Source organism: Spermophilus citellus, assembly GCF_964194105.1.
Source record: "Spermophilus citellus genome assembly, chromosome: 2".
Lineage (NCBI taxonomy): Eukaryota > Metazoa > Chordata > Mammalia > Rodentia > Sciuridae > Spermophilus > Spermophilus citellus.
In genome coordinates, this window is record NC_138183.1 from 11,860,668 (window position 1) to 11,876,762 (window position 16,095).

General features: G+C 36.0%; 1 protein-coding gene across 8 annotated transcripts in view; it reads left to right on the plus strand.

The window, feature by feature from the left end:
• The window catches only part of STRBP (spermatid perinuclear RNA binding protein), an 87,378-nt gene that overhangs the window by 30,453 nt on the left and 40,830 nt on the right, over positions 1-16,095 (plus strand). For all 8 annotated transcript variants that reach the window (XR_014019567.1, XR_014019568.1, XR_014019569.1 and 5 more), the window contains 6 exons: positions 3,349-3,441; positions 4,170-4,369; positions 5,854-6,012; positions 9,333-9,467; positions 9,670-9,810; positions 13,143-13,266. Coding sequence is in view for 5 of the 8 variants with exons in the window: in XM_081273356.1 (XP_081129482.1) it covers positions 3,349-3,441; positions 4,170-4,369; positions 5,854-6,012; positions 9,333-9,467; positions 9,670-9,810; positions 13,143-13,266 (852 nt within the window). In the remaining 3 variants the exon portion in view is untranslated. The remainder of the gene's footprint in view (positions 1-3,348; positions 3,442-4,169; positions 4,370-5,853; positions 6,013-9,332; positions 9,468-9,669; positions 9,811-13,142; positions 13,267-16,095) is intronic.

Consider the following 16,095-nt stretch of genomic DNA (forward strand, 5'->3'; position numbering starts at 1 on the left):
TATTTATGTTTTCAGTCTCTTATTTAATTGCATATACTTTTAAGTGGGTAAGCTTCCTTTTAAGCACAGATTTTAAGTGCATCATGTTCTTTTGATACTTTTATTATTAGTTAAAACTATTTATTATTTTCCCTTATTGTTAATTCTTAGACCCATTGTTCATTTAAATGTCATTGCTTCATTTCCAGATGGATGAGCATTTTCTATTTAACTTTTTGTTTTTGAGTTTTTACTTATTCTGCCATTATCTGAGCATATGTTTGAAAGATCCCCACCACAACCCTCTTGCTGGTGTGTCAGTTTTTAAGCTTATGTTGTAGTTTTCATTTCTAGAATTTTGGCTATAAAGCATTAACTTTCATATTTTCTTCCAGAAGTTCTTTGTAATACGTTTGCTTTTGAAAGGTCCATCACCTGGGTCCTTCTTGAGTCTGTTTATGTTTTCTGCTTTCTCTTGGATTTTTGAACACAATCTTCTCATGTGCCTGGTTATAATAAATGTTGAAGGTTAAGATGAAAATTATAGAGACTTTAAAGCCTGGTTTTATTTAATTTTTCTGTGAGATGGCAAATGGATTGGGCAGTCCTGGATAATTTTATTGCACTCTGGGATTAAGGTGATGGAAGTTGGGCTTCAGTCTTTGTGAAGTATAGACTATTTCCAGATCATCTTACATTTAGTTTATAACATTTTAGAAGCCCAACTTAGATTATGGGGATCCACCATGCCTTCTCTTCTTGGTGGTCCTTGAACTTCAGTTTTGGAACCCTGAGACCTGGGAGCCTGTTGGAAGAAGTCTGTTCAGTTCTTTGTACACTATTTTAGATTTGGAAAATAGCCATAGGGGAAATGTGGCCCCCAGTGCAGGGTTTCCTTTACCTCTCAAGACTAATTCTTCATTGTCTGAGAACAGATATTTATTCTAAGTTTTGTTTAGCTTTGTAAACATCTCATCCTTTCATCAGGAACTCTTTTCTAATTTACTTACTCTCATATCTTGGAAGTGGAACCTTGACATTTTGTCAGTTAATAGCACAGGGTTGAGAACCTAATGTAACCCAGCTCTCCTCATCTCCTGCTACTACCTATTCCTTGTTTGTGCCACTCCCATCACCCAAGCCTTTATCATGTTCCTTAGTGTGTTTCTGCCTTGGGACCTACATGCTCTTTTCTCTGCTTGGATGCTTCCTGCCAAATGGCTCAAAAGATCACCTGATCAGTGATGCCATTCTGACCCTTCTAATGAGTACCATACATAAAATAGCAACACCTCTTCACCATAAAGCCCCTCTTAGTGTTCTTCATTATATTCACTACTATATGTCATGTTGTAATTAGTCTCTACTGCCCTGCCTAAGCTCTTTGAGAAGAGGAAGATTGTCTTCTGTTAAGTGTTCATCTAAAGTTGTCCTGTGCATAGTAAATAATTAAAATTGAATGAATACATGAATGAATTTAAAATGGGATTGATAAAAGTTCCAGTTTCATAAGGTGCTTGTGAAAATTAACTAAGTCAATATGTGTAAAGTACTAATAGTAGTGCCAGGCAGGTAGATGTAAGCACTCAACTGTTATTTTTAAATGTTCTTGTCTCAGAAATGATCACTTCTTATTATTAGATAATAAAAAGGTTTTAAAACTAGCTTTTTGTAAAGCAAGCTCCCCCCTTTTCCAATTACTGTTATGATTAACCTGAGATTTTTCAGCCCTTTTTCAGTGGGTGGGATGATAGAATGAAGCTTAATTAGCTTGAGCTTTATTTATGTAGCTGGAAGAGTTAGAGAATAACTCTGTGCATTTAACAAGCTTATGATTTCCAGTCAGGGAGCTACTTTTATTGTAATTTAATGAGCAAGAGAGTGATTGAATAGACACAGTTCCTTTTTTACTTCTATTTCTTAAAGGCTGCATTCTGGCAGACTGGCACACTCATGGTTTTATGTAATGCAAATAAAATACAGTATTAAGCAAATATTGCCTTCTGTTGAAGATTGATTGACCTGAGAGGTAAATAGTGACTCAGTCAAATGCCAAAGTCAGTGTTTACCCCAAGGGACAATAAGTCTTGATAATCAGAAAATAGATAATTAATCTCAATATTAGTACAGATTTTCACTAGAAGTATCTAGAAATTTTGTGGCATGAATATCTCGAGCACGGCTTTCCTTAGGAAAAAGTTAACAACCACCTATTAAGTTTAAGGCACAGAAAAGTCTTTTTCATACTGGGACAGGTTGATGAGAGGTTTTCTCTATTATTAAAAAAAAAATTATCAAGTTTTTGCTTGACAGCTTTTTCCAAGATATTGATTAATTTTATTACTTCTTATTCCATACCTATTAAGTTGTCTCTTAAGTCTTGGATTAAGATACTTAATAAAGTAGAAGATAAGGAGAAAATATCTTCAACTTTCAAAGAGCACTAAAGACACACAAGAATATATAGATGGTATAGACAACAATACAGGCTTATTTTGGATCCCATTGACACTTTGTTAGAAAAGTCAATATGAAAGACTTTATGGAGGAAGGGGTATTGTAAATAAAATCTTATATGGGATTTGAAGAGGCAGAAGATATTTTATAGTTTGATAATCAGATTTCTGGAGGCATAAGATTTATTATTGATGCTTAATATTTATATAAGAAGCAAATATTAAGATTTAGAAATATTTGAGAAGACACACATAAAAATAATTCTATCAGAGGTAACTACTTTTAACATTTTGGTGTATAACTTTCCACACTTTTGCTGTTCATGCATGTAATAGATGTAAATATATGCTATATTAGTTTCTTTGGGATGCTATAAGAAACTACCTTAGACTGGGTAATTTATAAGTGACAAGTCTATTTTTCACATTTCTGAAGGCTGGAATTCCAGGATCAACATTCATGCAGATTTGGTGTCTGGTGAGGGCCTATTCCTAACAGATGGCACCTGCTATGTATTCTCATATTGTGGAAGGGACAAACTCAGGCCTCTTTTATTAAGTGTATTAGTCCCTTTCATGAGTGCTCTGCCCTTATGACCTGATTACTTGCCACATACTCAGTTCTTAGCACCACTGTGTGGAGATCAGAGCATATATCATATGCATAGGTATTTATATGTGTATAATGAATAAATTGGAAAATAAATATTTGTAAAAAGTGATAATATTAAATTGTGTTAAGAAGACTGGCTTTTAAACATTTTGTTCTTCTAGATTATAAATATGATAGATTAATTGGTCAGTGAAAAATATGTGTGATCTTTGTAATTTCTGATGTTTTCCTACCTGAACATATTAGAATAAATAAGATCATTGTTTCAACTGATAGTGAAATTCTCATGATATTTTTTAGGTGCTGGGTCTTCAGCTCTAAAGAGGCCATTTGAAGATGGATTAGGAGATGATAAAGATCCTAATAAGAAGATGAAACGAAACCTAAGGAAAAGTGTGTAAACTCTTTATCCTTATTGATGTGAACTAGAGAGAGTTTACAGCCTCAGAAAGGGAAAATAAAAAGTGGAAGGATTTTGGCTAGGGGTGCCAACTCAGTGATAGTGCTTCCTTAGCAAGATTAAGTTGCTGGTTTCAATCCCCAACACTGGGAATAAAAAGAATTTGATTGATTTGATTAGTTTTAAGAATAAGATCTCAAGTGGGGTACTCCTAGTCCCAGCTACTTGGGAGGCTGAGGCAGAGGATAGTAAGTTCAAGACCAGCTTGGGTGGATGACTGAGACCTTGTTTCAGAAATAAATATTAGAGACATGGCTGGGAATGTAGCTTAGTGTTAGAGTGCTTGCATATCATACAAGAATCCCTGGGCTCAATCCCCAGTATTCCCCCAAAATGGAAAGCTCTTCACTGGGAAATTGATCATCAAACAACTTTCACAAGTTTCCAAGCTTTATTGCTTAAGACACACATTAATAACACATGTGGAAATTAATGTATGTACTAATGCATGTTAGTTTTATAGTGATGTTAGCATAATAATTCATTTTAGAACTATTTACGAGGTGATGTAAATTTGTGTTTTGAAATTCTCAGTTTAAAAAAATGGTAAACTTATAATAACTACTAATGCTAAATAATTACTAAACTTATAATAATTACAAATGCTTACCTTAAGACAAAATGTCTTTGTAGTTAATTTCTCATTTTTTTTCTTTAATAGTTTTGGATAGTAAAGCAATAGACCTTATGAATGCACTAATGAGGCTAAATCAGATCAGGCCTGGGCTTCAGTATAAGCTCTTGTCTCAGTCTGGCCCTGTCCACGCCCCAGTCTTCACAATGTCTGTAGATGTGGATGGCACAACATATGAAGCCTCAGGACCATCCAAGAAAACAGCAAAACTTCACGTAGCAGTGAAGGTACTGTACTTCTTTTCCTTAACAATGTTTTGTTATTTAATGTTCCAAATAATATGCTTATTTTCCTGGAGTAAATGAATGGTATCTTTAAGATTTTCATACCAATAACAGAAACTTTTGTTACCTCTGAATCATAAAATTATTATTATTTTGTGTAAAATAGTATACATTGATTATATGAAGTATGGAAAATACAGAAAAAAAGTAAATAAAAATATGTCAGTTGCATTTTTTGAGGCAGAGGTGAGTATTTTTATGTGTAGGTTTATTTCCATCCCTTCCCTGTCTTATTTGTTTTTTCAAGTTGGGCTCACAGTATTTATATAATTATGTATATAATTTTTTCCTCTAATATTTCCATTAACTTTAGTGTTTTCTTGTTTATGAAATCTTCATAAGTAGTTTTTTTTTAAAAGAGAGAGTGAGAGAGGGAGAGAGAGAAAGAGAGAGAATTTTAATATTTATTTTTTAGTTATTGGCGGACACAACATCTTTGTTTGTATGTGGTGCTGAGAATCGAACCCGGGCCGCACGCATGCCAGGCGAGCGTGCTACCACTTGAGCCACATCCCCAGCCCCCATAAGTAGTTTTTAATGGCTGTTTTTTTTAATTATTAGTTATTGATGGACCTTTATTTATTTATTTTTTTTGTATGTTGTGCTGAGAATCGAACCCAGGGCCTCACACATGCCAGCCCCAGCTCCAGCCCCTTAATGGCTGTTTTGATTGACATGATATGGATATTCTGTTATTTGTTCAAATATTTCTTTATCATCAGATATTTGCCATTTCCAGATTTTTCATCAAGCTACCATAAAGTAACTAAAGCTTTAGATACTATTTTGTAATTAACACACAAAGGTGTTGAAAGGTAAAAAATATCTTGATTCTGTTTTTGGGCCAGTTTCCCTTCATGGAATTGAGTCACAGAATTTATTCTTTGTTTTTTTGTGATTCTGGGGCTCAAAACTGAAGGCCTTGCATATGCTAGGCTTGTGATCTACCAATGAGCTACACACCTAGCCCGAGTCATAGAATTTAGAGGCCAGCAATCCAGTCTTCCTGGTTTGCAGATTGGAAAATTAAGGAGTAGAAGAGAAATACAGGATTAGACTCTTTGGTCTTTTCTAGTTCAGTATACTTGACAAGGTACTGTTTTACTTTATTTCTCATCTCATTGATTGAGCCTGCTTGTGCTCTTTATTTTCTGTACCTCTCACATTCAAATTAAATGAACTAGGAACAACCTCAGGTTTGCATTTCTATAATTTTTTATTTAAACCTAATTACTCTGAGGAAATTTACCCTGATAAGTGTACCTTATTTAACCAAAGATTTACAGATTTAGCACAATCTTGCTCTTCCTCAAAGGTATTTTATGAATCAAAATGTTATGAATTTGAAATTTTTTTCTCAATGTTACATCTATTCTCTGTGATCTCTGGTATCTAAATAAAACTGTACCTTAATGTAATTTGCACAGGTATTACAGGCCATGGGATATCCAACAGGCTTTGATGCAGATATTGAATGTATGAGTTCCGATGAAAAATCAGACAGTGAAAGCAAAAATGAAACAGTGTCTTCAAACTCAAGCAATAATACTGGAAATTCTACAACTGAAACCTCCAGTACCTTAGAGGTATAGTTACGTGTTTTTTTTCCTTTAAAAAAAAAAAAAGTAATATGGTGCATTGTAGAAAATTTAAAAGATGTGGAAAAGAATAAATAAAAAAATCCTAGTGGCAGATATTATTAACTTTGTATCCTAGTAGTGGATATTATTAATATTTTGGTTTATTTCAACCCAGATGTATTTCATGAATATTTTAATGAAGATAGTCACATTTTCATGCAGTTTTAAGTCTTGACTTTTTTTTCTAAAAATATTTGTCAGCATAACAAATGAATATACCATAATTTAATTAGCATTTCCCTGTTGTTGGCCATGGAAGGTGCTTCTGGTATTTCATAATTGTAACATATCAAGAGTCTCAGTACTAACTGAAGGCCAGAAAATGGATCTAATGGAGGAAATTTGGGATTATTTGGCGTGTGCTAAGCTGTGTGTGTTTGTGGGGCATTTTGGGTCGTCATTTAGTTGATACAACCCTGAAGGAGGGCCTAGCCCGACTCAGAATGTACCTTAGAATCTGAGGAAGTCCTGACATATGAGCTTATCACCACAGATAATAGAATGGGGACAAAATTTAAGTACTGAGCATACACAGCACATTGAGGGATTCATGGAACCCTCATTTACTGGATTCTCTGTCAAGGAAATTGGCTTTGGAGTAACAGAGCTTGCATTTAATTTTTTTTTTTAAACTTTGTCATTTGTAAGAACAACCCCCCCCCCCCAAACAAACAAACAAAAAGGCTTAAATAGAACTCTGTGCCAACATACTTTGTCATTTAATATACTAATTATTTTAGTCCATAAACCCCTTTTAGTATGGGCCGGTGCTGCAGGATCTTGTTTCCAGAAGCTGAAGATGTTCCCAGTCTAGAAAGGCAAAAAGACATGTTAATAACAACTGATAATACAATATTGTGAAAGTACTGTAATTGCAAAATGAATATATAAGGTGAAATCTCAAGGAAGTGGTTATGTGACTGTCACATACACTTACACAGTTATGTAAAATCAGAGGTAGGACAACATGAGCAAGGTCATAGATGGTAAATTTTGCCATGTGGGGAAAGGTGGAAAGAGGAATTCTGGACTGAAGGAAGAGGAGATGTAAAGACCTAGAGTTGAAAGTACATGTTTGAAAGTGCCAAGTGGGCCAGTGTGGAGAGGACTGATGGGGCTGAAGCCTGAGAAAGTCACACTGGACTCTCCATGAGAACAAAAGTGGCTCCTGGCTGTGGAAAGCACAGGGTGAGGTGTTATTTTGCTGGCACTGTCATATAAATCAAAAAGAAGAAATGCCTTGTAAATTACATGATTCAGACCATTAAGTACAAAGATAATTAGGAAGGGAGAGCTAGGTGAGCTGCATTAAGAGCAGCCATATAAGTGTATGGACGTTTTGGTAGCTGCTCCATCTATACTTTGTTTCTCTGTAATGTGGTAATGGCAGGGAACAAAAATCCTTATTTTTTAATTTCTTCCTTTAGGAACTGATTACTACTGATTAACACAGATTTTTTTTCATGTGTGTGAATGCAGGACCTTACACATGCTAAGCATTTACTCTGCCACCGAGCTACACCTCTAGCCATAAAATTCAAATACTTTTTTTGTCTGGACTCATTTTTATAAAAGTTATTTTAGGTTTGGGAAGCAGAGAATGCTTATATAGGTCTAGTTTTTAAAATTACTCATTATTATCTTTAAAAGATGGAGACTGGAAATTGGCCATGAAAATTTCAAAATGTAAATTATGAAAACTGATCATGAATGGATGTTTATTGCAAAAGACCCAATTTTCTAAGTAGTTGCTGCTATAGAAGTGAAATATTGTCCATTGTTTCACTTCTATAGTAGCAACTACTTAATCAACAGAGTATATTATTAAGAAACTCTTGATATTCATTAGGTTTATATGCATCATCTCATTTTTGGGCATTCATTTTGTTTGTTCAGTATGTCTTGAGAAATTTCTGTAGAGGAATTACAGACATGATCTCTGACCTCAAAGAGTACTCAGTCTGTCAGGTCTTTCTTTTCTCAAAATTATACTCCCAGCGTTTTTCTTTTTTCTTTTTTTGTTGTTTTTGTTGTTGTTTTGGTGCAGTCTTTCTCTTCATTTAAACCTTCACATACTTAAGTGAAATCCCGCCCCCTTCCCCCAATTTATAATCACATCCTTCTTCAAGCCAATTCTTTGTACCATTGCTGGAGTGATTTCCCTACAATACAACTCTCCTTGTGTCAGTTGCCAGGTTAAACTCTTTCACTGGCCACCAGATTGTCCATTATAAAGTCAAGGCTCATTTTCTGGCATTCAAAGTCCTATGTGATTTGGTCCCTTCCAGGGTATTTCTAATCAGGTCCTAGTACACTAACTTCTTCTCTTTGCTGCCATATGTTGCCTAACTTTCCATCTTTCTCCAAACAAATGTTCTTTGCCTCTCTTGGGCCTTTATATTGCTGTTTCTCCCATCCAGAATGCCCTTTCTCCTTGATTTTTCCTGAGGATAGTCTGGTACTTAACCTTTTAAGGTCATGTGTTACTTCCAAGAAAACTTTCCTGATTGCTCTAGAAAGTGATCCCTTCTGTGTTTCCACAGCATGCATCTGTTCTCTAACATACATTGTTTTATAGTGATTAGCTCTGTCCTTTCCAGTATACTGTAGCTCCTATAGGACAGAGAATGATGCCAATATTGTTATTTTAATATTTCACAATTCATAGTCTATAGTCTACTGGTTTTTCCTATAGGTGCTCTTCAATATGTTTAGCGATTGAAAGGTTCATAGTAATATTTTCCTTTCACATCCCAATTTGAGTTATTTCTTCCTAACCCAAAAGGTGAAAATATAAATGTGGTGTCATATAAATCCCAGTTGTTCTATTCTCCTTTTTAGTCACTTAGCATTGTCATGGTCATGAGTGACAAGGCTAAATTTTATTGGGTTTGAGTACTCTTCTGTTGGGATAGACTTGCTTCAAAGGCAGGCTGACAGCAGCATTTATTGCTTGTAGATTTCCACACCTTTGATATTTTGCCATAACTATATTTAAGTGACTCATCCTAGACCCTAAATGTTTTAAAGTTGAATTTTTGAATTTTCTTTTTAGCATAATCATATTAATAAGAAATTTATATATAACCAGTATAACTCCACATCATGAACATCCACAAAAAATGGGAAGTTATACTCCATGTATGTTTGAAATGTCAAAGTACCTTCTTCTGTCACATATACTAAAAAGAACAAATAAATAATTAAAAAAAGAATTTAATAGTTTAAAATCTTATTTGAACTTCCAGATTCTCTTTCTTTTTTAGGTAAGAACTCAGGGCCCTATCCTCACAGCAAGTGGCAAAAATCCTGTAATGGAGCTCAATGAAAAAAGAAGAGGTCTCAAGTATGAACTCATCTCAGAAACTGGTGGAAGCCATGACAAGCGCTTTGTAATGGAGGTGTGTTTCTAGATAATGTGCAGTCTTATTTTTCTTCTGACAGACCTAGGATATCCTGAACGTACATATTAAAAAAATTGTTAGACTCAATCTGTTCTTTTGGTACTATCTGATTTCTGTTGTTTTCCATGGTATGAGTTTAAATAAAAGCTACATAGAGGAATTGCATGGGATAATTGCAAAGTGGAATTCTTGATTTCAGGTAGAAGTAGATGGACAGAAATTCAGAGGTGCAGGTCCAAATAAGAAAGTGGCCAAGGCAAGTGCAGCCTTAGCTGCCCTGGAGAAGCTGTTTTCTGGACCCAATGCAGCAAATAATAAGAAAAAGAAGATCATTCCTCAGGTATGAGTTTAGCTAAATCTTTACAAAACTTTTGAAAAATATTGTAAGAAATTTCCTGTACACTTGCTCCTTTACCTTTTTCTGAAATTGTTTCTTTATCATTTATTTGGCAACTTTTTTGAGGGGCTAGCTCATGAATAATATATATCAAGACCAGTTGTTCCCTGTTCTGTTTTTTTTTTTTAAGGCACATTGTATAGCTGTCAGAGAGGCAGATAGCAATATTTGAAGGATTGGGGTCATTCTTGATGAGGTGAAATGTTGAGGTGATTTGGACTTTTGGTAGGTGTGAGCATTGGTCTAGCTCAGGAGGCTGACAAACTGCTTAGGATTCACACTTTTCTTGTAACTTTTCATCTCCTCTTCCATTTTCTTTCTACTGTGTATTTTGACATTGTTTACCTGGGGTTTCCTTCTGTGGGCAGCACAAAAAGATGACACTGTGTTGCTTGTATAAATTACTGGCTAGGAATGTCAGTGTTACTAAAGACCCAGGATCTTCTCAGGGTATTTGGAAAAGATAACTTCCTCCTTACATGTTTTTTTGCATATGAAATTCTTCCATCCCTTCATTTAAAAAATGTTTTCTAAGTGGGGTATAATGGTGCATGCTTATAATCTTAGTGACTTGGAAGTCTGAGACAGGGATATTGCAAGTTCAAGGCCAGCCTTAGCAACTTAGTGAGATAGTGTCTCTAAATAAAAAAATAAAAAGAGCTAGAGATGCCGTAGTGGTAAAAGCACCCCTATGTACAATCTCCAGTACGTCCTCCTGTGTGTGTGTGTTTCTGGACATGTACCTTATGTGTGATTGTGAGGGGAAAAGGGATACATAAGTCAATATAAGACACATTCTCTGATATATGGAGAGTGCTAGTGTAATAATAATATCTGAATGTACTATGTGATAGAGACATTAAACATGCTTAGATTAATAGAAGGAACTTAGCTATTTAAACTTGTATGTTAAAAATTATATTTAGGCCTTTTATGGGGCTGGGATTGTGGCTCAGTGGTAGAGTGCTGGCCTAGCACATGCGAGGCCTTGGGTTCAATCCTCAACACCACATCAAAATAAATAAATATTGTGTTTAACTATAACTAAAAAAAAAAATTATATTTAGGCCCTTTTATCCATTTGCTAAGTCCATTGTAGGAGGGTATAATTTATCTCATTTACAGAAGAGGAAGCTAAGAAATTTGCATGCAGTCATACAGCTAATTGATGATAGAGGTTCCCTTTCAAACTGGGTGGTCTCTGTTGAAAGGCTGTGGGTGTTTCTATTGCATGTGATATCCATCTAGATATTTGTTTTATATTTACTTAAACTTCGCATATCAGCTGTAATAAACATTGATTAAACTCTAGGATTTAAAATATAAACAGAAAATTAACTTTTACTAAGATTAAATAAAAATAGACCTGGGCATATTGGCACACACACCTGTAATCCCAGTGGCTTGGGAGGCTGAGGCGGGAGGCTGAGGCAGAAGGATCCAAAGTTCAAAGCCAGCCTCAGCAATGGTGAGGCACTAAGCATCTCAGTGAGACCCTGTCTCTAAATAAAATATAAAATAGGGATGGAGATGCAGCTCAGTGGTTGAGTGTCCTTGAGTTCAATCCTACCCCCAAATAATAATAAAAATAGAGCTGTTAAATTATGGTGTCACATATGTAGAAAATAATATTTTCTTTTCCTAAAATCTTATAGTAACTATAGGACAAATTATGTTCTAGATTAAGCACAAAAATCATTGTTACATTGCTTTGTTTTGTTTTTCCCCATGGGTTACATCTTGGATGTGGTCAGTTAATTTTAGTGCTTTACAAAGCCAAGCAGTGTTGGGGTTGGGGCTCAGTGTTAGAGCACTTGTCTCACAGCACTGAGTTCGATCCTCAGAACCACATAAAAAAAAAAAAATAAAGATATTAAAAAAATTTAAAAAGCCTAGTATAGGGTCAAGTATTTATTAGATAGTGAAGCTTGTTGCTCATATCAGGAGTTCAACCTGGGTGGAAACACTTGCTGCTGTCAGATTGTTGGTTCCTAACTATTTTCAACTAAGCTGTATTATTATTTTTTTTAAGTCTGTATGAAGTTCACTCAGTTTTAGAAATTTTTCGTACTAGAAACTGTAAAACTCATGTGTTCAATGTGTTTGACAGTCAAGAAGCAGTCTATTTTGGATGTGTGGGTTGGTTTATTTCAAGCAAAGAGGAAAACGACTGTCCCCGTGCATGATATATTTGACCTTGGAAGTATCTTCTGGCTAGTCATGTCAGAGGTAGCAGCTATTTTAGGAGGACAAAGGGATGATGATTTTTCCATGTGAGATGAACGTGTGTATCCTCTGATTCTGTCTTCTTTCAAGGCTCTTGTTGACTTTATCAGACAGTGTGCTTTGAAGCTGTGCACCACTTTCTATGTACCTTATTTCTTTAAGGAATCTTAGTGGTTTCAAGCTTGAGTTTTATTGCATTTTTGCACTAAAAATAACTATGATATTTAAATTAAAATTCTCTTTGATTTTTCTAAATTTTCTCTTTGGGAAAGGGGTGTTTTAGTAGTCTTCTGTACTCTTGCTCCTTGATTTACCAGTTTTAATTTTTAATTTGTTTTCATGTCTGTACTCTCAGTTACTGTTTCTACTTTAAGGAAAATGAAGTGGATATCATTATCCTCATTTTACAGTGGGGGTACTGCCAGAGAGAGAGAGAAGGAGAGAGGGAGATATGATGTGAATTCACCAGTTTAGAGCAAGAAGAGGACTGGTGGTGGTATTTATTAATGATTGATAGAAACATACCAACAGCAGAACAATAGGCTCATAGAAAATCCATGATCTTCCTAAGGTCACAAATGAGGAACTGGTGTTCACATCTTTGGTCTTTCTGTCTTGGTCTGTTCTATTTTTATCACTTAGGTTTGCACCTAATGCTGGGTAGTTTGTTGCTGGAATGTTTTCTGCCTCTAGGCAGAAAATTCAGTGCTTTCCAACCTAGGTATCAATTGTCTGTAATGACTTTTGTCGAGCCTAAAATGACTTTGGATGTGATTTCACTATTGAAATTTGTGTGTATAACCTTTTTCTGGGTAACCCTTGTGAAAAGAAGTTATTTGTATCCTTTTATGTGCCCAGCATATTCTTCAGAACAGTTCTGTAAGGTAGGTATCATTTCCGATTTGCCTGTGACACATCAAAGATCCTTGTTACAGATGACTGATTGTCTCACCTGATTAGCCCATAGTTTCTTATCGTGGCTGTGCATCAAAGAGATGAGAGGCTGATGGCTCTTCTTCCTGTCATTGATGAAAATGTCCTTTTTATAGGCAAAGGGTGTCGTGAATACAGCTGTGTCTGCAGCAGTCCAGGCGGTTCGGGGCAGAGGAAGAGGAACTCTGACAAGGGGAGCTTTTGTTGGGGCTACAGCTGCTCCTGGCTACATAGCTCCAGGTTAGTACTAACTGCAAGAGACGGCTGCCTCTTTGGAACTCAGATCTGAAGAATAGCATTTTCATTTTCCATGGTTGTATAGGATCTCTGGAAATAACATCACAGGTGTGAGATAAGTGTATACAACTTGAAGAGGACCTACAGAATTTCATGTTTTTTTTCCTAGAATCTGCTGAGTAATTAGAGCCTTCCCAGAGGGAGAGACAAATAAGCAATATTGCACCTAGGTCAAGGGAACATATTTTGAAAATGAGGAATCTGAAAGATGTTCCACAGATTGAGGTATTTGAACACCTGAGCAGGAATATTCTATGGGGGCATAGAGATCAGGTTAGTTATACTGAGAGAGAAAAAACAGGAGTCTTCTTAATTGGGGTGAAGCCTGGCATCAGTAGCATTTGTTAAACTTAGTATATCACCGGAGACAAAAAAATTACAGAGAGGGGGAAAAGGGGGAACTTATTTATCCAGAGCTTACTATACATCAGGTATTTTTATATAAATTATTTCACTTAATTTTTAAAAAATATTTTTTAGTTGTCGATGGACCTTTATTTTATTTATTTGTATGTGGTGCTAAGAAGCGAACCCAGTGTCTCACGCATGCCAGGCAAGCGCGCTACCACTGAGCCACAACTCCAGCCCCTATTTCACTTAACTTTTAACCTTCACAGTAGAAATTACTGTCCAGATAAAGAAAGTAAGGGGGGAAATAAGATAGCTAGTCCCAGGTGAAACTATTATTGAGCATTAGAGTTAGAATTTGATTGCAGGGGCTTGTATTTCCAAAGTTTGTATTATTATTCCCATTTTATCTCATAGCTTGCAGGAGATTGTGAAGCTGCCCTATTTCCATTTAATTCATATGTCACTTTAGCAGTGAATGTACAACGATCTTGTTAAAATGAAGTTCTTTGCAATATTGAAACTATGGAAGTTTTCACTTGATGAATAAGCCACTTGTACTTTTGGATCAAGATGAAATTGTTAAAAGATTAGATCTTATTTAGTCATTATTTTTAAGTAATGTCCTTCCAAATTTTCTTAGATTGTGTTTTCCTCTAAGAAAAGAATTGGTCTTTTAAGAAATTTTATCAATAATGTGGCTTTGGTATTATACCTCTAGAAGTTGATTCAGTTGTATCACTCATAGATGTATAAGAGTGTGCCTGCTTTTTTTACATACCAGCCGTGAATTTTGCTCTCCTGCAGCTTATGGTGTGAAGAGTGAGACATGTTACTTAAGTTAATAACAATTTTAAACTGAAGATGGACATCATGCTATGAGAACATGTAACAGAGGCCCCTGATCTAGTCTCATGGGTCCCTGAAGAAGTGACACTGGAAAATAGCATTGGAGAATGAGTAGGTGTTAACTGAGAGAGGACTGGAATAGAAGAGTGTTGCACACAGAGGGAATAGCACGTACAGAGACTTTGTGGTGTTGGTGGTGGGGAAATGGGTTCATTTGAAGAAGCAGAGAAGGCCAAAATGTCTGGAGTGTGGAGAGCTGTGGGTAAAGGGAGAGGTGGGGGAATGATGTGTGAGTTGAAGTGGGAGCTCAGTCCCAATACTATAGGCTGTGGCTTGGATTTTGGTTTTAGAATCCTAAGTGCAGTGGGAAGTCATGAGGAGAGAAGTGACAAAGGTTTTAGAATCCTAAGTACAGTGGGAAGTCATGAGGAGAGAAGTGACAAAGTCAGACTTTATTTGTAAAGATTACACTTTCTGTAGTGTGAAGAATAGATTGCAGGGACAGGTATGGGCATGACAAGACCAATTAGAAGCCTACTGTAGATGGATCTCCTAGGCAAGAGATAGTGGAACCCAGCAGATGCAGGGGAGTAGATGGGTGGCAAGAAGTAAAGAGACTGAAGGAGTATTTAGGAAACAAAATTGATGAAGTGAATATATAGAATGTTAAAGAGTGAGGATTCAAAGGTATTGCCTAGGTTTGGTGTCTTTTTTTTTTTTTTTTTTTTTGGTACTGGGTATTAAACTCAGAGGCACTCGACCACTGAGCCTCATTCCCAGCCCTATTTTATATTTTATTTAGAGGCAGGGTCTCAGTTGCTTAGTACCTTGCCATTGCTAGGGCTGGCTTTAACCTCACAATCCTCTTACCTCAGCCTCCTGAGCCACTGGGATTACAGGCATGTACCACTGTAGGATATTTTTTTTTTTTTTTTTTTAGTTAGAGGAACTGGGAGGCATCTCAGTGACTTGGGAGGCTAAGGCAGGAGGATTGCAAGTTTGAGGCCAGCTTCAGTAATTTAACAAAGCCCAAAGCAACTTGGGAGATAATGTCTCAAAATATTAAAAAGGGCTGAGCAATTGTAGGTCAGTGGTAAAGCGCCCCTGGGTTCAATCCCCAGCAACGCCCATGCAAAACAAAACTCAAAAAAAAAACCCAACCACTAAAATATGGAAAATGGCATGAGTTTCTTATAGTGTATTATGGTTTGTTTCTAAAATTAAGACATTTTTATGTTCTGTACTGAAACTTAATATTTTTATCCCCATTCATTGCATTATAGAAAGGGCAGAACTTTCATTAAACAACAATGGGCAAGTTATTGAGATGAACTTTGTCTTTGACAGTGTGTTCCATGAGGGCTTAATGGTCTCATCTTTTGTTATTGGATCTTGGGCTGTTTGCCTCCTGCTTGAGGGGTAGGCAGCTATGGTCAAGTATAGTCATCATGAGAGAAATTATATGTACCTGATGGCTTCCAGATTCTCTTGCCTGTATGGCCTGTATGCCGTTACCTTGATCTCTCTGCAAGGGCTGAATCCTGAAGCTTTTAAAAAAGAAATTCATTTATGACC